Raw genomic sequence first — 22,424 nt, 5'->3', positions numbered from 1 at the left:
TCAGAGAACATATCTTGAATTAAGTTTATGACTTAAAAAAAAAAAAAAAAAAAAACGATTTGCCCAAATGGTAAGAAACTTATGCTTAGTTTAAGATATCTTCTCTACAGACAAGCTTTATTATTTATCAATCTCAATTATCTCAATTATTGATTAGATATTTTTTACTAGAAAACAAGACAAAAACACTGATGAACGAAACTGATTTATTCCATGTTTGGTTCATGAATTCTAGTATAATACTATGAAGGTAAAGGTATATATTATTAGGCTATAATATTATTAGGTATATAATAAATTAAAGGCTTTATTTATTTATGGATGACCTTTTCAAAGTGCTTTTTGGAGGGTTAAAATATTAAGATTATAACTAAAACACAAATCAAACCTATCCCAGCAATCCATCATCTCTGTGGGCTGTGCCTTTTCAGTTCTGCCAGTCAGAGTTTAAGTGATGTGTCAGCTGATCAATACAGAAGCTTTTGGGGTGATGATCAAGCTATATGGCCCTGTCCCAAATGGCACCCTAAACACTTGCGGTCTTCCTACATGTCCGCACTTTCGTGACGTAACGTCGCTTTGACTGTCGGAGGCGCTCGCGAGCACCCTTCTGAAACCTAAAATGACAAATGGGACACCCTACGGTCCCATGGACTTAACGGACACACGTACGCGGCAGCCACTGTAAGTCCACAAGACCACAAGTGCATATGAAGTGAGCCATTTGGGACAGGGCCATAAAAAACCTAACACTTTTAATCAGTTAGGTCCGATTACTAACCAGTGCAAATATCCATGTGTCAAGGTAAATACTTCCCTTGTATATGTGACCTGTAGAAGCACATAGCCTGATGTATTAGAACACATACCCTGTTTAATTTTTTCTTCCAGAGTCTGACTATCCAGCTGCACCTCTATCTCTCCTTGAGTTGATATCCACAATAACGAATTAAACATTAGGGGGAAAGATTATGAAGCAGTGCATCTGTCCCCTCAGACAAAGCACTCTGACAGGTCACATTCATAATTGAATAGCTCTCTTTAATTAAAATAATGGAAAGTGAGCTCATCTACTATATATTATTGTTATGACATACAATATTTTTTCTCATTGCTTATTCAGCAGAATGAAAGGCAATGCTTGTAGAAGTAATCAACACTCTGCATAACTTTACATAATATATTTACATAATAACATGCACATGAGAAGACCATCACTTTTAGCCTAAGATGATTTTTTTACTACAAGACGAACAAAAAAACTGTTCAAAAGTTTGGGGTCAGTAAGATTTTTTTTTTTTAAGAAATTATTACATTTATTCGGAAAGGATCAAACGTGATACTAAAGACTTTTATATGGTTACAAAAGATTTCTATTTCAAATAAATGTAGTTCTTTTGAACTTTCCATTTATCAAAAATCCTGCAAAAATCAGCATATTAGAATGATTTCTGAAGTATCGTGACACTGAAGAGTGGAGTAATGGCTGCTGAAAATTCAGCATTGCCATTAAAGAAATAAATTACATTTTAAAATATATTCAAATAGAAAACATTTCATTTGATTTATATAATAATTCACCATATGACTGTTTTTACTATATTTTTGATCAAATAAATGTTGCCTTAGTGAGCATAAGAGTAATCTTAAAAAAAAAAAAAACTTAAAATATGAAAATATCTTACTGACCCTAAACTTTTTGACAGTGGGTCTCAGTCACTATTAATCGCGTACATTATTCGTATTTATAAGCACATCTGAACTTCTCACAAAAGCTTTCCGCCCAATTCACAACACCTGCACGCGCACATTCATTTGTTCTAAACCTTGTTCTAATGTTGATGAATTCCAATTATTGTAAATGAGCGACCCTGTGCCAGAGGTTAGTAATTTACATAATACACACCCAAACTGGCTACATATAAGAGTTTTAACAGCATATCCAGAGAATCCTATAGAGAAGGATGTCACTGAAGCAAAAGAGCAAAAAAGGAAAAGAACAAAGACCTCAACGGATAATGAACAGGATGTTTTGCTGTTGGAGGTGGAAGCCAGGAAAGGTGTGCTGTTCAAAAGTGTGTCCACAGGGATGTGGTAACGAAAACCGTTAACCGTTAAGTAAAAAAAAGCGGTTTGATATAAAGTTTGATGCAAAAAGAAATATGGGCTATGTGTGTGTGTGTAAATTTGTCCGGTTCTTTATTCCCCCATGTTAATAAGGCCACCGAACTTATAGACACAGTTACGAGACACAGTATATATAAATATATGAGATTGCTTAATTATTAGCGCAAGAATTAATACTCACTAGCTACGCCTTTGCCATTCCATGACATCACAACATGTCCATATGCACACCTCCATAATGTCCCACCACTTTTTATAACATTGTGACACCTATTCATATGTCGCCAGCATATACGTGGCTTCATATTTATTCAATTATACTTTGTAGCTGCACTTCTTTGAATTTCTGGCAGTTCCACTCAAGCTCTAAGGTCCTTCACCTTCCTTCCATTACCATTCATTATTTTTTCTCTTTATCTCATTCTGCTTTCCACTGCCATCTGGCTTTTCACTCTCCGATGTCTCTTTCACCGCACAGCGCAAGCCTTGACTGAAAGAGTAAACTGCTCTTTCAGAAAGAGAGAGAGAGAGAGAGGGCCAGAGCATCTGCCCGCCTGTCTGTCTCTGCTCCTATTGTGAGCCTGATGGGTGTGATGATGGTGATAAGTGGAAGCAGGAGGGCTTTGAGTGTAATAGGTAGTCAGCTGTGGGGATGAGCTCCTCAGAAAATTGTTAAAATTCAAGGTTTTACTGTTTATGTAGGCATAAAAACCTGCATTAAGATCTTTCAACAATGCAAGTAGGCCTGTCACGATAACAAATTTTGCTGGACGATAAATTGTCCAAGAAATTATTGCGATAAACGATAATATTGTCGTTCTGAGACCATTTTCATCTAATATAATGATAATGGCATAATAATGCAGGTACACCTTTTCAAAGATCTATAAACTTTTATTTCTTAAGAATATTAAACATTGAAAACGGAAAACATTTTAAATATCCACAAAAAATGAACAAAACAACCAAAAACAATAAAAGCAATGGACTCTGTGTCTGTTAACAACAAAATTCACTTGAATAAATACCAAAAACAATAAAATGGATGTAAACAAAATTGCACTTCAAAAATATTAAACATTAGGCTCAGACATAAATAGTGATACATTCCATAACAGGCAAAACTACCAGTTAGGACCTTTGTAAACAAATTTAAAAAAAGCCTCAACAGGCCATATCACACCATTTTGCACTGTCCTCCTTCCTGTTACTTTGTCGACTAAACGCCCGAGTGATTGTGTACTGTCGGGAAGACGGAGACGCACTTTATTCAGGGTTCTTGCAGGTTTCAGTAAGTCAAATTTAAGACCTTTTTAAGACCTTTTAAGACCATAAAGATTGAAATTTAAGACCTACACGACGCATTGCCAAAAAAATATTCAAATCAAAGAATTCATTTTATTTCAATGAATTCAGTAATTGAAAAAGCATTAATTTAATTTACAGATAAATCACATTCGTAACCTTCCACACCCAACAACGCGTGTCAGAGAAAAGAACAGAATCAGATATACATTTTTTATAGAAAATTGTACTTTGCATATTATACTGTAAAAAACACATAATTAGTTGATTTTAGTTGATCATCATAGTTGATCATAACTAGAGATGATCATGATTATAGTGACAAAAATGATCACGGTTATCACAGAATCCTGTTCAAAAAGTATTAATACTACACAATGAAATCAATTCACCAAGTTTTATGTCGAAAACCAGCAAATAACAAATAAATTTAGCATCAATATGCACTTTTGTTTACATAAACATTAAAATAATACCATTAAAAATGAACATTTTTTAAAGTGTCTTGCATGTTATATACTGACATGTACAAGTTAAAATAAAGGTTTGACAAAAAAGGTTTTATAAAAAGATAAACCTCACATATTTCAGACTTTAAATATTTTTTTATAAAAAGAATGAGTCAAAAAAGATAAATTACTGACATTTACAATGCACTTTAGCTTATCTTTTATTATTAATAGTAAAATTCGGTCCGATTTTCCCGTGGCGTCTGTTGTTGCTGCAACCATGCCCTGCGGTCTCCACAACGACAAAGAAGTTTTAGTAGCTAATGGATTTCCACCATCGAAAAACGCTTGCTGTAGCTCTGCCACAAGATTTATTTACGGAGAAGAGAAAAACACCCGTAGTGTTTGGGTGCACGCACCCCCACCCTTCCTGTTGACTGAGCTTTCAGACAGCGGCTGGAAAACAGCGTTTACCGCGCGCCTACATTTGAACGAACTTGAGCGCGCAAAAGACGCGATTATGTGAATGGCCTCTTGGCGAGCGACCTCCAATCAGGCCGCGAGCGACGTGTTGGAGACCCCTGCACTAGAGCTCCGCTTTGTAGGCTACAACTCGATACTTTTTTGCTACTTTGTAATAACTTTCTGCGGCCAGCGTTTCTGGAAATAAACGAGGGTAAAACCTTTTTAAGACCTGACTAAATTAAATTTAATTAAATTTTTTTTTTAGCATTTTTGGGGGGAGTACACTTTACATATGTGGTTTCAACAACCAGATGCATTAACACTTGTTTCGTCTGGAATGCGGCCCAGACCACCTCCTGAAGTGGCTTGAGCGATCGGATTCAAATCCGTCTCGAATGCGTTTCGGAGGGCATTTACACCTGGTCTTTTCACGATCGGATAGCTATCTGATCTGAGAAAACGCATGAAGTGGCCAGGTGTAAACAGCCGCTTTGGTAGAGAGAGAGAGAGAGAGATGAGGAAAACAAACAAGCATGCAAATGGAATTATCGCGGCCGGAAAAATTATCGAGCTCATTTTTTTTTATCGTGCGATTAATTGATTTATTGACTATCGCGACAGGCCTAAATGCAAGTAGTCAGTACTGCAGAAATCAGATGCTTGCTTCTCACCTCATTGCCATGGACCATCAGGTGGTGAGTGGTGACCAAAGCCTTGAAGACCACAATCCAGCTAGCATTCCCTGCTCTCTCAAACAGGGTATCAGCCATCTGGGGAACATTGACATTGGACTCCTGGGTTGCCTGGATCAAGTCTGTGAGGGAATATGAAATGCAAATTAAAGACTTAGCTTGAACTCATAACAGCTCCTAAAGTGGGCACAACACAGATCAGGACATAAGGGTAAGAGTAACACACAATCTTGCTAGCATATCAAACATTCTCTCTTAAAGACATTTAGGTTCAGAAGGCAAAATGTTTAGAGTTCACAAATCTCTCGAATCAATTGTAATTAGAATTCTCATTATAGCTATGGTTATGGACATATAGTATCCGCAAAGAACAGCCTAAACTCAATAATGCAGATATGAAAGGGAAAAGAACAGGTGATTAATATTACAGCGCTGTCATAACTTTGAATAATGCAGTGTTATGGGAACTCTGTGGTGCGCCAGTGCATGACAAAACGGCTCTTTTGACTTGTCATTCAGCGTGACATCTGACAATGCAGCAAAATATGCTAAAAGAAAGCAATAAAGAGACATGAGAGAGAGGTAGAACGTGAAAAAGAATACATAGATTGCTATGTCTATAGATGATAGTCTGTTGACAGACAGCTGGATATTTAGATAGACATAAAGACTGATACAGTAGAGAGATAGATAGTTAGAGAGACGCTCACACACACACACACACACACACACACACACACACACACACACACACACACACACACACACACACACACACACACACACACACACACACACACACACACACACACACACACAGCAGCCTGCTCTCCTCCTACAGACCACACATACCATCAATCCTAAACCATGAACTATACATCACAACACACTTCCTGAAACCACAGTCTGGGTTCAAGTATTATTTTTACATACTGACAAGCACTATAACCATGTCTCAATAATTCCAATATCATTTTATATATGATTAATAATCTAATTAAGACATGTTGGAACAATGACTTGCAGCCTCATCTCTCATCACATAGGAAATAATATTATAGGGTGGAAATACACCAGGCTATGGGATTTTCCACCCTATAACATTATTATAGTCAAGGTGACTATTATTATGACTGAAAGAGGAAGGGTACACACACATTCATGTACAGTACAAGATGACCACAGGTTATATTACATAAGTTACATAACCACAGAGTCCACACAATAATAGCCCTCCCACTAAAAGGCTTAAAAGTCCTAGTTTGGCACCTTGAAGCATTTCACCACAGCCTTATGGGATGAAATTGGAGGTCAAAACCTCCTTGATATGTCATCTGAACTAAATTTAAAAAAAAATGTTCTAGTTCTTTTTATCATAATATTACATTAATACTTGTATTCATTTTTGTACTGTTCACCAGAATCCTGAAACAATATATATATTGTGGTTTCCACAAAAACATTAAGCAGCACAACTGGTTTCAACATTATTTGAAAGCATCAAATCAGGATATTAGAATGATTTCTGAAAAATCATGTGATACTGTACAGTAATGGTTGCTGAAAATTAAGCTTTGCCATCAAAGGAATAAATTACTTTATAAAATAAAATAAAATAGAAAACAGTTGTTTTTTTTTAAAAATAATATGAAATATATTAATATTATTAATATACATTTTTGTTCAAATAAACCAGCATTGGTGGGCGTAAGAGACTTAAATTTTTTACATTTTAAAAATCTTCCCAAGGCCACACTTTTGAACGATAGTGTATAAGGGATGTGTTCCTTCACATCATTTTCAGTAATGCTCAGTGCCTCTGTTAGTATACAATAAACCAAATGGCTTCTTAAAGAGTTTGGTAATAAAGCAGGTTGGTTCAGTCTCATAAACTTTGTTAGACATAAAGTTTGTCTCGTCTGAGTTGCAGAATCGATGCATGAGGCAGAACATCTACTGATGTACCGGGCATTTTATGTACTTATTGAGGCATTCACAGGGGATTATGAAGCAAGGCTGTGCTTAAAACGAACTATAAACACATATAAAAGTTTGAGTTTTGTGCAGTAGGATTTCAGAGGACACAGTATCTCTGACTTAGCCTTCGATTCCTAAATTATTTATGGAGAGTGATAAAAGGCTGTGAGTGGAGAATCAGATATGACACATCTCACTGTTCTCAATACACGGCTGGAATGCTTACACAAAATCCAGAATAACCAAACAAATAAACACCTTGCTAAGACGAAGCGCTGTACACAATACACAAATGGTATCAGAGCACAGCAGTCTACATATATATATATATATAGCAGGCTAGAAAACTACCCTGCAGCCTCATGGCCTCTGCTGTGCTCCCCAAATATCGACCACCAACTTGACCCGAAGGCCACTTTCCCTGTTCAATAACAGGACCAAATTACAGTATCGGTAGCAGATCCATGGGCCACACACACACTTTGGTTTTTCTATCATGGTGGGACTTTTCATTGACTTCTATTTTTTTATTATTGAGCTAATGGTGTTTTCTATCCCCTACCGCTGAACCAGTGCTTCCTACGACATTTGTAACTGATGTCAAAGTCGAAGTCAATGTTCAAAGTCTATCCTACACAGGCTATGATTTTTGCTAAAATTATAACAAAAAGACAAGCTTGTTTTTAAACAACCTTTGACTAAAATCTAATTTATATTAAATTATTTATCAAATAATTATATTTATCTTAAGAATTTTTTTTAATGCATAGTTCATTTTGAAAGAAAACAATTGTAAAAAATAATATATATTTTCTTGATGCCATAAAAGATTCTTCGCAACTGCAACTCAGCCTTTACAGGAAACATGGAATAAATAAATAAATAAATAAATAAATAAATACACTTGGCAATAAAAACATTGTATTGCTGAGAAGATGAAAGAAAAATATGACTGCAATGAAAAAGAAAACTGTCAAGGTACCTGTAAAGTTTCAGACTTTTCTGCAAAGTTAGAAACACATTGCATATATTTTTAACTGATTATGCATTTTAATTTTTAATCATTTAAATGCATGTAATTTATTTTAAATACCTTTAAAACATTATGTGGCCCCCTTTAAAGTTTAGCCTATGTAGGGCAAACCTGACCCACAGCTGCTGAGAACAAGTAGTCAATAACTCTCAGTATACACATATCAACACAGTATGTATTTTTTACTTATTAATTTTTCACTGTTTTGTAAATTACAGATGAATCCCTAGTTCACATTTTAATCAGCCAACTCAGCACTTAGGCCTAAAGCAAATAAAATCCCAAATTCATAACAGTCTGGTCTGTGTTCATAGTTCAACTTCACACTCTGTAAATGCACTGAACGGCTTCAGTTGCGCGTAAAGTGACCATTAGTGGCAGAGAAAGCCATAGAACATGCACTTTAGACATTCAATTTACCTTCTGAGGTGCCATTACAAAAGCATTTTCACCCAGACTTTAAGTCATTGTGGAGTAATTGCATCATGCATTTATGCACGCTGAAATCGCTTCTACAAACAAGGCACAGAAATTCCGTATCATGCCATGTGTTAAAATGCACCGAACGGTCCGTCTCTGAGACGGTAATTTCACTCCTCTAAAGACACGAGTAGGAGGGGAGACAGACATGCTTAAACTGCCTGTTTCCCTGGCAACTGCAGCACTTAGTCTGGTGTCAGGAAACCAGGTCTCCTTTGTTGAATATTAAGACACGGCAACATTTAATTAAGCAATGTACGCTGCCATGGAGCGAGACAAGAGGCCAGTTAAAAACCAGTTTACACAGAGAGTCCTCCTAATAGAACAGCTAATGAGTGTACAAGAAAATCCACTTGATCTAACAGCATGGGTATACAGACAACTTCAAACAGCAGCTCTGATTCGGGTTGTGACTCAACACAATGTGACATTATGCGCAAAATACTCTTGAACTTAATGAAGACACTTTAGTTTGAAGGGCAGACCATTCAATGGGTGATTGACATTTAATCATAAAAAGATCATAAATAAGATATTAATATCATATACATTGTTTGGCGATAGAATTTTAAGAACCGTTCAATAAGTTCATTACCTATCAAAATGTGTTATCTGTAAAATGTTTAATTTAAGGTTATTTTAAATAAAACTATTAATAGCAAGTAGAAATACAAGATTAGAGCATGAAAATGACCAATATATTGATACTAACACACACACATATTTTATTTAAATAAGGACATGCTATTAAAATACACCTTAAACTTTTTTAATGCAAATTATATATGTAAACTATATATAATTGCCAAAAAGTTTAAGTCGTTTACATTACATTTCATTTTTGTGGAAATTTTCACTTCCCCCACCACAAAAGTAATAAAAAAATTAATTAAAATACTTATTGTTTTCGTTGTGTTTGACCCATGCAACCTTAAAAAATAAGCTTATGACACCAATTTCATAATTTTCAATTCCAATTTTGATACCACAGCAAAAACTACTAGCCTATCTAATATAGCTAAATCTCAAATATTATTAAAGACAATTAAACAGCCAGTTACAAATTAAGAACAAATAATAGCAATAGCAAAAATAAATACAATAGAGCAAAGATTCAAATGATATAAACAGTGATTTTCAGGAAGGTCTAACAGTAGTTTTCAGGTACAGAAATTGAATAAAGTAATTAAATGTAAAATAACACTGCATAGTCTTCACTGTATATTAATCCTTATTAAAATTACAAAAGTTATTCAGTCAAGAACCATGAGTGATTTTTTTCTTTGTCCTTTGTTGTTTGATTAACATTAACAGCACAGAGCAGGTTTATTAGTCTGCTGTCACTTTAAGACCTAATGCAATATTCTCTTTCACATGCCTTTTATTTCTGAACTGTTTACGTTCATTGACGACATAAACGACTGTTTACGAGGATAGTTGCCAAAACTGGCATTTTGACAATTTTGGGTGAATTTGTCCATTCAAACACAAGAAGACGCAAAGAGAACTCAGTTCACTTCAGTTTTCACACGCTGTCTGAGGGTGTGTTCACACTTGCTATATTTGGTTCGATTAAAAGGAACCCTAATGCGATTGCTCTGTTAGTGCGGTTCATTTGAAAAAGTGTGAACGCTGCCATCTGAACCCTGGTGCGTGCCAAACAAGCGGACAAAGATCGCTGAAAGAATGGGTTTCGGTTCGCTTCCAAATTAACTCTGGTGCGGTTCGAATGAAATATGAATGCAACACAGACCAAAGACATGTTAACGACATGTAATAAGATGCGACCCCAAAAAGGACAGAATGCTCAAGCATAACTGTTTTTATCATAGTTGCAATGTTGCCCATCAAAAATTCGGTCTCCTCGCAGCAGATCTTCATTTGTGTGTGTGACGGAGGGATTCCTGACACTTTTTTGACTCCTTTACACATTTTATAAGCTCTTCACGAGTTCTCAGCTGGTCAAAATACCATCATATGTTGGCTACACACATACAACAAGTGCATTTAGCCCAGCACACAGCATTGTTTTGGATGCTCATTAAGTTCTGTCACGAAATACACGTAATAAAGCCGACCAATCAGGTGCCCTATGCCTTTAGGTTTGGTATCTTTAGGTTCACTGTTAAAATGTGAACACTAAGCGGACCAGGACTAAATGTTTTTTTTGTTTTGTTTTTTTTGGTCCGGACCAAACGAACCAAACTAAAAGTGTGAACACACCCTGAGAAGTGACTTTCTGAGCTCATGCCTCGGATGTGTGTGCACACAAACTTCTCACACAGCGTGCGAGTACCAAATAGAATTCCCTTTCACATCTTCTTGCGCTTGAATATTTAAACTAGCAAGGCTTAAAAACGTGTGCAAATGATAAACTTTTAGACGATGCAGCACTGGGCCAATGTCCGTCAACTGTCCCGAGCGTTGTTCACGCTGGCCCAGGGCCATCTTTATTGTTGAGCCCTGCACTCACTTGATTGTTCCCATGTGTATCTTTAGACAATACTTTTAATTATGAACAAGAACTCACCAATCAATACCTGGTTACACTGAATGATGCTAGACACAGGGCAATGTAAAGATATTGGCTAACAATACACAAGAGCAAACCTGATAACAAGACAGCTGAGCAGGAACCAATCATTCACAGCCTACAAAATTTCAAAATAAAAGACTACATGAGAACACAATAAAGACTCAAAAACGGCATACTAATAATCAGAAAATTATTATTCTAATAATTAATTGCACAATCTGATACTACAAACAGTCACACTACAGCTCCTAGTATTGGAGTGCTACAATGTATAGTGATTGTGTAGTGTTACACAGCATGCTCTGACTGTGACTTGGTGAGTTCTAGCAGGTTTGAGTCCAGTTACTTGCAGAGAATGTAAAATTAAGTGAAATGGACTTGTAAGTGCATTCTTTGTTAGTTATAGAACCAGAATTTTGAGTAATATTGCATTTGTGGATCATGTGAGTTACCATTGTTGAATTATCTAGTGCCAGAAGCTATATTTTCTCTGTATTATTTTGTGATATCACAAAAACATTTCATTTGAGAAATTATTGGTTGTCACAGGATGCTTTTGTAATATATATTATCAATAAAATATCATGTGACAGTTGTTTAGAGACCCAATGTAAACCAGTACAATTATGTGGTCAGCTAGAAATGTCATGCTAATCTTAGCATGCTAAATTGCATTAGCCTACTCTCTCCACTTTGCCTTTCATAACAAGTGATTGTATCCTTATGTGCTAGCCTTTAAATAAAATGAATGGTGTATTTATCTTGTTGATTTAGACCAGTTTTAATATTTTTGCATATATTTACCAACATTCCCCTTGTCCAAAGATCCTACGCAACTAGCTACTTGTTTTTACTGAAATAACAATTTTGCCAAGTCCATTCAACAGAGCTATGCAAACTGATAAGCATGTTAAAATGAATGACGGTTTTAAGGTAGAGTGTTTAAGTAACATGAGAGCTGAATGAGTGTGCTGAATATGTGTGTGTTTGAGAGCAAAAACAGCCATATTCCGCTGCACATGAATGGAGCATGAAAAGCTCTCTTTATTTATAGTCCTATCCCTGGAGCAAAAAAAAAAACTAAACTGAGAGATTGCCCATGTGCCCTCACTGGCAAGCAGCGTGGCGACATTGCATCCAAGAAGAAACCAGCGTAAACCAGCCTGTACAGGAGAATATCTTTCTTTCTGTAGTGCAGATGTGAGCTTATATCATGCTTATATATCATGCTAATATATCAACGATTAAAGCAATCGTTAGAAAACCTAACAACCATTGAAGGCAATATTTTCACATTTTACAAATACTTAAGTAAATCACCCTTAACTTGAATCATGATTCTCATTACAAGACAATTTGCTAATAATGTTGAAAAACAGTCTAATAACGAGCCTGCTCTTTAGCAACCATATAAAAAATCAATAGTTTACTGTATGACAGATGTTGCTTAATGTGTTGAAGTGTGATTCAATTCAAAGATTTTTGCATTAAAATCAATCCAAATGGACCCTATTTATCTTTCATAACGGATAAAATCAAGTCTTGCCCTACATTTTTATTTCCACTCTGAAATGCATAAAATAATAAATCTAAATAATGTCAGCACACTTTTGCTACCAAAACGTATTTTTTTATCTTTTCTCAAAAAATACTTTATCACACTAAACTGTGTTCAAAATGTCTCATATTTTTGGAGAGAAGATTAATCAACATTTTAGGGCGCAACAGTGTGTCGACATAATTTATATATTTTAGTTTTGAGCACCTGTATTTATGGATGCACCAATATTATTAGCAACCTGGCCGATACCGATAAGTCAATAATTATTTAAATTTTAAGGCCAATAATCAATAAATGCACAATATAAAAATATATTAATATTAATTTGTCTAAATAAACTAAAAAATAAAACACAAAAAAATCTATCATTTTAAATGCTACAAGTGAATTTATGCAATAGGCATCCCAACATTATAATATTCAGTACGATAAATGGATATTTATTTTGAGGCTTGCTACAGATTGTTTAAAAGTGTTATTAAATTGTTATTTTTTTTTAAAGATGATCTTTAAGGGAGTGTAAATGTAAAGGTTATCTAAATGTAAAAATAGAGGGAATGAGTATAAACAATTAAATGCAATATTGAACAATAAATGAAACAAATGGGGATGTATATATCATACATCCTTACCTGTATTATTTATTTTTGGATGTGTGTAACACTTACTTACTCTGAAAGGAGTCAGTGTACAGAAGCAAAACGGCTTGCAAACACATTTTATGTTGACTGAGCATCTCAACATCATATAAACATGAATGTGCTATTATAATCTCAGTGCTCTATTTGACCTCTCCAACTATTCTGCAGTCCCTTGACCTATTCTAACCCTCTTCCCCTTTGGAAAAACCTAATCTAAATCTCCAGCATGACACGTAGAATCTCAATCTGTTTTGACTTCTCTAATGTGAGAATCAGTAGAATCCTGTGTGGCCTAATCTCTAATGGCAGACCTGGTCCAGACCCTTGCACCCTGCTCGGCCTCTTAAAGGCTCCTGGGGGCCCGGCGGACAGATTACACAGGAAACAAATCTCTCTTGCATTATTCATGGCACAGCGTTGTACTAACAGCACCCATTGATGCCATGTACACTACTGCCATTGTGATTGTAGCCTAATTAACCAGGCGACAAATTTAGCACTTTCACCAATAAGCAAACAGCACTACAAACATCTGCGCAATGAATGGACAGAAGAGCATCTCTCTCTCGCTACACTTGAATGCAAATATGTGCATGTGCTTGTAAGAGCAGCATAAATGACTCACTTCAAAATTTTAAATTAGCACACACAATGACTAATGCACAGTGAATACTGCTTCAAGGACGCAGTGACCTCTAAGTCAGCTGTGTGTGGGGGGAAGGGTGCTGGAAAAATGAGAATTGACAGAATATAAGAATAGACGGAGGTGTTAGTTCAGTTTTTGAGGGGGTGTCCCTGTCCAAGGTGCTGAAAACACTCTGCCACTATGCTTTGTCGTGATTGGCCGAAATCCGCATTTTGATACTGTGACATCACAGCAATGCTGATTTCTCTTGCTGAGTGACATCAGTGCCGCACAGCTTTCACTCTCTTACTTTCACACACTGCAGACAGAGTATCGCCAACACTGCACCATTTGATTTGTAGAAAGAGATAGAGAGAAAGAGCGAGCTAGAGAGACAAACAAGAAGAGATAAAAAGAAAGAAAAAGAGAAGGATAGAGTGAGACTGATTCACAGAGACACACTTAAAAATGCACTTCAGCCAGGGATGTATTATTTTCTCTGGAATAATGTGTCGATTTTGTAAGCTAATGTAAGTTTTACTTATTAAGCTGTAAGAGAAGCTCCTTAAATCAGCACTTTGGTTGAAATGACACCCTGGTGGCCTCAATAGCCCCTTCATTTTTCTTGTGATACTCAGATGAATGATTTCCTCCTCAAGTCCCTCCCGTTTAGCTGCGAGTCAGTCATATATCTCCCTACGGCATTTAGACAAAATGTATCTTTATCATTATACTGCTGATGTTTGAAACTCGAGCGTGAGTTTGAGCTTGACACTCTGCCCAGTTTGTCTCACCCCACATGGACATTCTACCCTCAGTCACCAAATATAGCATCAACAAAGACTGCCGAACAAGATGCCTATGGATATGTTTCATTCCTTGATTGTTTGACTCATCAATAAATATAGTTCAACAGCACTGGGACTTTTCCCAGTTTGTGTTTGTCACCATTATTTTCAGTTTAGCTTCAGTTTCATTTTCATTAACTTTTAATTTGTTTCTTTTCAGTTACCGTTTCGTGTGTTCTAGTTTCCAGCCACTAATCTGTTTTCATGGGTATTCATTTAAGGAGTACACCTGTCTGTAATCAGTTCATTGTATCTGTGCATTTAAGTTCCTCTTTAGTTCACATTCATTGTCTGTTTTTTCCGTGTGTTTATGCTCGTACGCTGACTCGCATTTGTGGATTAAATAACTTTGTTTGACTTTGTTTAAATAAAAACACTTCTAATTGAATCTTCTTCATCGTCTTTGGACTGAAACGTGACAGTATTACTCCGCCTTTGTGCGTTTTTGTCAGTCTGTCCATTATTGGTGGTGATGGTTTAGTGACTCTGTAGGTTACACCAGTATATGGTGACAAGTGACTGTCTTTATGAGTAATTCATTGGAATCATTCATTCAACCAATTTGTTTAAATGCTGAATCATTTGGGAAAGAAACAAGTGGCTGTCTTTTTAGGTCGTTGAATCATTCACTCAATCGATTTGTTCACAAACATTGGCTGTGTCTAAACTTCTGTCCACACTAAAATCATTTATGAGGCAGCATAATATTTAATGATCTACAGCAAAATAGAGAGAGCTTTGGTGATAACTAAGTAAATATTTAATAACTACAATTACATCAAAATTGGAAAAAGTTGGTCCAAAATGTACATTTAAACACAAACTGAGCACCTACCACAACTTTCAGAAGCCATATATATATATATTTTTTTTTAGCTCAACTGTCATGGAATGGAATGCACAGGATTCTGGGATATCAAAGCCAGTGAACGTCACATCTATGCTGCCTTAAAAAAAATCGACCAGGGGTGCGTTTCCCGAAAGCATCGTTAGCCAACTATGGTCGCAAGTTCCCTCGTTACCAATAGAGTTCAATGGACATTGCGATGAACTTGCGACCATAGTTGGCCAACGATGCTTTCGGGAAACGCACCCCAGATAAACAATAGCTCAGAAGACAGGATAACACGAACATTGAATTCGGATGTGCCTTGTTACCTTCATAAGCAACATTTTTCAGCTTTTGGCCGCAGCCATTGATTCATTCAACTGAACTTTTTGTGAAATCTGCATGGGGAAATGTTTCGCCCTCAAATGAAAATCTCCATAATCGCATGGATTCCTATCAGGGCCAATTCTAGGATTTCAATATTATCGGGGCTCAGCCCCCAATGAGGGCATGATGAAAAATAAATTATTGTTTGCATACTAGGATAGGCAGTTTTTATCTATCATTTTAACTAACCAGATCATAGACTATTTGTTTAATATTAATTTAGTATATAAACAAAACCTTATATTACTGTAATTGCCTAGATTAGCAAAATAGTTTATTTGCCCTGTTAAACCATTCCTTTTTTGTTTTCCATTTAAAAAAAAAATAACAACAGCACATTAATCTATATGAATTTGCCACTTCTATAATTCAGTGACATCAAAAACCACACATCCCTTTACTCTATAAGCCTAATAAATGTGTCACAATCAACTGCTGGGTCATTATTTATAACTCCATGTGATGTTTTTCGGTCATAGGCAGTTTAAATGAGTGCATTGACTGAGTCACAATGCCACATCCACAATTATCCATTAAATTTAAAATAAATACAATTTTAGAATGAATATAAGTATGTCTTCTTCGCTGGAGGAAAACACGCTGAATAACACAGACTAAAAGACGGGGAGGAGCTGAAACCTGCCACCGTTTTCATGTGAAATTTAAAGGGGACTGAGGCGATTACGAATTTGTGTACAGATTACGGAGCTAATCACAAAATATTTAGGGGGGCTGGGTAGAAATTTAGGTCCACCTAAAAATGGCCTAGTGATGCCCCTGATTCCTCTTGAAATGACTGGATTTCGACTACGAAAATTCGTTGAACTTGAGGGGAAATTGCTTGATGCATTCACTAAAATCAACTCGGGACCAAAAAGACGGAAAGACGTACTTGCAAGGTAGTAAGTTCTTTTCTGTAGAAGTGAGAAAAGCTCTAGCATATTTTTTTTTATTCGCGGATGCGTTGTCTTTATATTCCATTATCTAATGCAGTGACACTCAAGATAATTTTAGTGTCACTTAAATGCTATTATACTATTTGGATCATGGCTACTGCTGCTTCTGGTAAGTAGACAGTTTCAAACACAGGCCTGATACAATGAAGCCTTTAGTATCCCTGAAATATGTTGGGGAAAAAAAACATCTGTGCAGTTTTCCCAGTCACACAACATAAAATTGAGGCGATGCAATGTTTAAACATCCTAGTGGGGGGTTGGAAATGTCAGAAATGAGGTGAAACAAGAAGTGTCTTTATCAGATGTTTCCTCCGTCCTCAAAAAATTGAATGAAAAAGTAATCCACAGTACAAAAAAACACCACGAATGTTATGAAATATGACATTAAAAGTGTATAAATCACTGATTTTTAAGTGACACTGTCCAACGGTGACACCATCGGTTAAAGTTATGTTGAGAAGCAGCATCTCCTCGCCTCCCCTGAGCGCACTGAGTTTTAAGAGACCCCCTAAAGCGTACGGTGGGTTTGGTGATGGGCAATTGAGAATGAATGGGGGAAAGTCACATTGTCTGAATAATTGTGTTAATGTGATAATTCATTAAAAAGTAAGTGAACAACTCACCCACTTAGATATCACCGCTTTGTCACAGCACATTCAAACTTGAAATGTGAACTAATGAGTCAGCACATTAAAGAGATTGCTGGCATGTCGGCTGAATGCTGAGTGCTGCATACAAAATAATACTGAATGGGTTAAAAACTATAAATAAACAGAATAAATATTCATCACAGTAAGATTACATGGATGGAAACCAAAGAAAGGTTTTTCAACCGTGTGAATTTGTCCTGAGCCTTGCAGTTGAATTGCTTATCTCTGCTTTAATTGACGTGTTCTGATTACCCATGCTCCTCTGAGACAGATGTGGGAGTGTCACAGTGCTTAGGACACCTGCCACAAACACAGACCTTTTGTGATGCTGATCAGGACTGTTTGAAAGCTATTGATTTAAGAACCATGATTCAGAGAGATGTATGTGCCATATTTCAATGAGACACTGTTTACATTTCAGCATGAGCCAATTGTAAAATCTTTTCAAATACTAGCTATATCTACTTTTGATATCACATGCAATGTTTGTTGAATTTAGCAGATTGTTTGTCTGTTTGTGTCCAATTTCTACCAATTATTTTTACAACTAGAGGTCAGAGTAAACAACATGCATATTTGTTAATCTGTTTTTTTCCCCCCAACATGACACGCAATAAGACATTGAGTTTTAAACTTTCATAGAATATCAAAGGGGTTGAATGTCAGTATCACATGCTCCACTTAATGTTCTTGGTGACATCCTCACCTTTGACCTACAGAGGCATGTATAATTCAGCAGAGGTGAATCTGAGAGGCAATGAAAGTGTACTGGAGCTGCCGAAACAATTCCCGGTCACATGCTACTCAACCTCATCTGGAGGTTGATTACTTCAGCCTTCGAGTGCACTTCCTAACATGCTATCAACACTGAGTATTGTACAGTAACTTATAGACTCACAGTTAGTAGACAAAGGGTTCTAGAGCACATTTTATAAATATATATATATATTAGTGATGTGTCATGCGCAAAAGATGCGGCTCTGAGAGCCGATGCTTTGTAGTGAATCAGAAGAGCCGGCTCGCATCGAGTGAGAGCCGGCTCCCAGTTTTTTTCCTTTCTCTGCTTTCCTCAAGGCAGAACTTTGTTTTGATTGGTCAGCAATCGCATCGCGGCCAATCAGATGTGAGGATATGGGATCATACCATTATGTAAAAACAGAGAGGTGGGTGAAGCGAAGCAGCACTCCACTGCAAGTTAACGAGTCGTAACAACGTTAAAGGGTTAGTTCACCCCAAAATGAAAATTCTGTCAGTAATTACTCACCCTCATGTTGTTTCAACCCCGTAAGACCTACGTTCATCTTCGGAACACAAATGACGATATTTTTGATTAAATTTGAGAGCTGGATCACTTCTCCATAGGCTTATAAGGGATTGAAACTTGCTGGCCCAGAAAAGTTATTAAAGAGATCGTTAATATAGTCTAAGTGACTACAGTGGCTCAATGTTAAGTATATCAAGCGACGAGAATACTTTTTGTGCGCAAAAACTAACAAAAATAACGACTTTATTCCACTATTCATTTCCTTCTCTCTGGGCCTCGAGTTAGTTCACGTTAGGGCTGCACAATTAATCGAATTTCTAATCGCGATTACGATTATGGATCCCACGATTACGTAATCGTTCAAAGCCGCGATTACAAAAAAAAAAAAAAAAAAATCCACTCTGCGTGCATTTAGAGCATGTTATGAGAGGCGAATCACAACTACTTCAGAAAACCCGGCACAATAGGAACTACCAGGCAGTGACGTATATGTACGCTGAAATAAAGTCTTTCACCTCAGAAAAACGGACGTTCCTGTCCTGTCAGCCGTTATAGGCTACTGTGCTCGTAGCGCACACTCTTCAATTGCACGCGCAAATGCGGCGGCGCGCGCTGTGTTTAAGTGCAAAGGAAACTACGAGCATTCAACGTTGTTACGTTGTAAATTAGTAAGTCACGAAATAAAAGTAAAATACCAATAAATCACGTTAATGGTACGTCGTGTGTTAGCTGAGAAGGATTTGCATGCAGGGATGATTTTCATTCTATTCGCCAGGAGCAGTTTCCATGTTTCATTAACAGTTCTTGTTAATATTGTGTAGGCCTATTCACCATGGTAACTGTCATTTCAATATTAACCCCAAAATGCCACTTTATTTTCACTTTGTGTTATTTTTTTATATTTTTAAATGACTGTGGTGGCTCATACCAACATTGTATTAACAAAAGCTAGTTTGGGACTGCTATTTAATAGCTTTAGCATAGGCCTAATGTTTATTTATTAGTAGTCTTTACTATTAGTCATATTCTTACAATTTATGTGTATGTTAAGTAAAGGGGGACAGTGTGTGTGTTCACAAATTTTAAATGTTGGAGCTAGGTGTTATTATTATATTCAATGTAGTTATATATATATTCAATGTAAATTATGATAATCGTAATTAATAATCGCAATTACAATTTCAAGGGAATAATCGACAATTATGATTTTTGTCATAATCGTGCAGCCCTAGTTCACGTAGTGTTTTTGCGCAGCGTGTCTGTGTTACACGTCACCACGTAGGCTCACTATTGGCCGACGCTGGTCATGTGTGTGATGCGTGTGTCGTACAACACTGACGCGCTGCGCAAAAACACTACGTGAAAAGACTCGAGGCCCAGAGAGAAGGAAATTAATAGTGGAAAAAAGTCGTTATTTTTGTTTGTTTTTGCGCACAAAAAGTATTCTCGTCGCTTTATTTAGGATCCCTAGGTTTAAAAAACTTGCATTCAATGACAACAGAGCTGTTTATTTGCTGTTTTGTTGTTAATTTGTGCAATAAATGCATAAAAACACTGCACATGAAAGGGTTTTCAACACACAAACCATTCATTTTTGCAAAGTTATGGTAAAATAAAGGCCTACAAAAAAATCCTAAATTAAGAGCCTTTCGGGAGTCGAAAGAGCCGGCTCTTCTTTGGGAGCTGAGCCAAAAGAGCCGGCTCTCTGAAAAGAGCCGAACTTCCCATCACTAATATATATATATATATATATATGGGTTAGTCTATAGGTTACTGCTGAAAATATATATTGTCCTACCTATATTGCACATGATAGATAGATAGATAGATAGATAGATAGATAGATAGATAGATAGATAGATAGATAGAATGAAAATGCATTCCATTTCATACCAAATAAATGGCTTTCCAAACAAATGACTTGGAAGTTTGAGATAAAAGTCTGTTTCCTTTCAGGCCATACAGTGGATGGAAGCCATGTTCTCTGTTCATTCTGGTGTCTCTCTGCTTAGTGACAGACACACTGTGAAATGAGGGCCCATTAGTCACAGAGCAATTTCACATCTCCATTCCACAATACTGACAGCACCACAGACCTTTCTAACCAATCCAGTGGTGTTTGATGACCTTTGAGGAATGACGATGGGCAAAGTGGGCAAACCATTATGTGTATAGTTGAACAGATGGTGTAGGTATATTTGATAGACATAAACAAGGCAGAGAAAGGTGTAATCTTAACCTGAACCAACTTACATTCGAGATGTTTCTTTTTAGGTGCCATCACCTCGTGCGTGGTCGCTTTACACACCGCACGAGCCACCTCGGATCCCGTGAGGCTGTACTGCGCCGCGGCGATGCGGTCCGTCAAAGTCTGACCCGACATCTTTCTTCTCTCGCGGAATCAAACGCCCTTACTCCCGTATAAAGAGACGCGTCGAGTTGCTCCAAAGCGTCCAAAAGGATGAGGCCCTTTCAAATGGATTCGAGGCCAAAATTTGCGATATTAATAAGATGTTATTGTTATCAAGATGAAATCTTTAGCATGGATTATGAGCTATGGACATACCTAAGGCAATACTAAAACATACAGAGCTAGACTCCGTGTTTACTAAAATATAAATTTCAGGTCAACGCCTGCGCTGTGTATTCCCCTCGTGGGGATGCGGGAGATGCGTAACGACTATTTCAACCGCAAATAGTTATTAAAAAGAGAAAACGGTGAGCTTGAATGTTATAAAAGACAATTTATATAAAGTACTAAAGGATTGTCCTCGTTATTTCCACTCTGTATTGGAAGAGGCTGTTCACGATGATGCTCGGCTCGAACAGTCGTCCTTCTCTCCTCCTCCAGATCAAGGATTAATCTTCCCGACAAACCCCGCTGGATGTGCAGTCACCCAAACCTTCAAACGGCTTGCGTTGTTCTCCTCATCTCTAAAAGACGCTCTCCCTACTTTTTATTCACCCTGAGGCTATGTCCAGTTTCGGACAAATGCTGAATGAGGAGGATGAAACGCAGCGATAACGGAAAGCCGCGGTCCCTGATGGACTCAATATTTATTTATTTTTCCTATCACTCCGCCCCCACGCATGAGTCAGGTCACACGTCATTAAAAACCCAGATTGCGTTTTACTATCTGCGCCCCATGTTAATGTGCTGTTTTATTGCTATGGTAACCGGAGATGGGGATTTTGATTCCTCTTGATTTGAAGGATTGAATATTTTCAGTCAGTCAGTTCACCCTAAAGATCCGTCCAGTGGCTGTTATTCGTGATTAAGAAATGTGTTTGTCTACAACAAAGGACTCTTCAAGAATGTTCATTTTCTTCAAGTTTCTCAACTGCTTGATATTACCTTTATTAGGCAATAAACACAACAATGCCACAAAAATAAAATTAACCCTCTGGTATTGGTCGCGTGTCGGTCAAAAATGAGCGATTTTTTCCCCCCAATTAAATTATTGTACTAAATTTTAGTTCGCTAACGTTTCTTTATGTAATATTTTGTATTTTGGGGGAATTTTATGCTACTAAATTGTATTTACGCAGTAGTTAAAAGTTTAAAAAAGTGAACTTGAAGAAAGTTATACAATTTTACA

At 36.8% G+C, this 22,424-nt stretch overlaps 1 protein-coding gene across 3 annotated transcripts in view; it reads right to left on the bottom strand.

Moving 5' to 3' along the window:
- The window catches only part of snap91a (synaptosome associated protein 91a), a 48,407-nt gene extending 26,521 nt beyond the window's left edge, over positions 1-21,886 (bottom strand). For all 3 annotated transcript variants that reach the window (XM_084088515.1, XM_084088516.1, XM_084088517.1), the window contains exons 1-2: positions 21,079-21,886; positions 5,018-5,160 (exon numbers count right to left, since the gene is read on the bottom strand). In XM_084088515.1, the coding sequence (XP_083944641.1) occupies positions 5,018-5,160; positions 21,079-21,208 (273 nt within the window). In that variant the 5' untranslated portion in view covers positions 21,209-21,886. The remainder of the gene's footprint in view (positions 1-5,017; positions 5,161-21,078) is intronic.
- Between the last annotated feature and the right edge of the window lie 538 nt (positions 21,887-22,424).

The sequence above is a fragment of the Abramis brama genome (assembly GCF_963993115.1).
Source record: "Abramis brama genome assembly, chromosome: 17".
In the NCBI taxonomy this organism is placed as follows: Eukaryota; Metazoa; Chordata; class Actinopteri; order Cypriniformes; family Leuciscidae; genus Abramis; species Abramis brama.
Note: the sequence above shows the minus strand (reverse complement) of the source record. Positions and strands in the feature narration are given on the sequence as shown.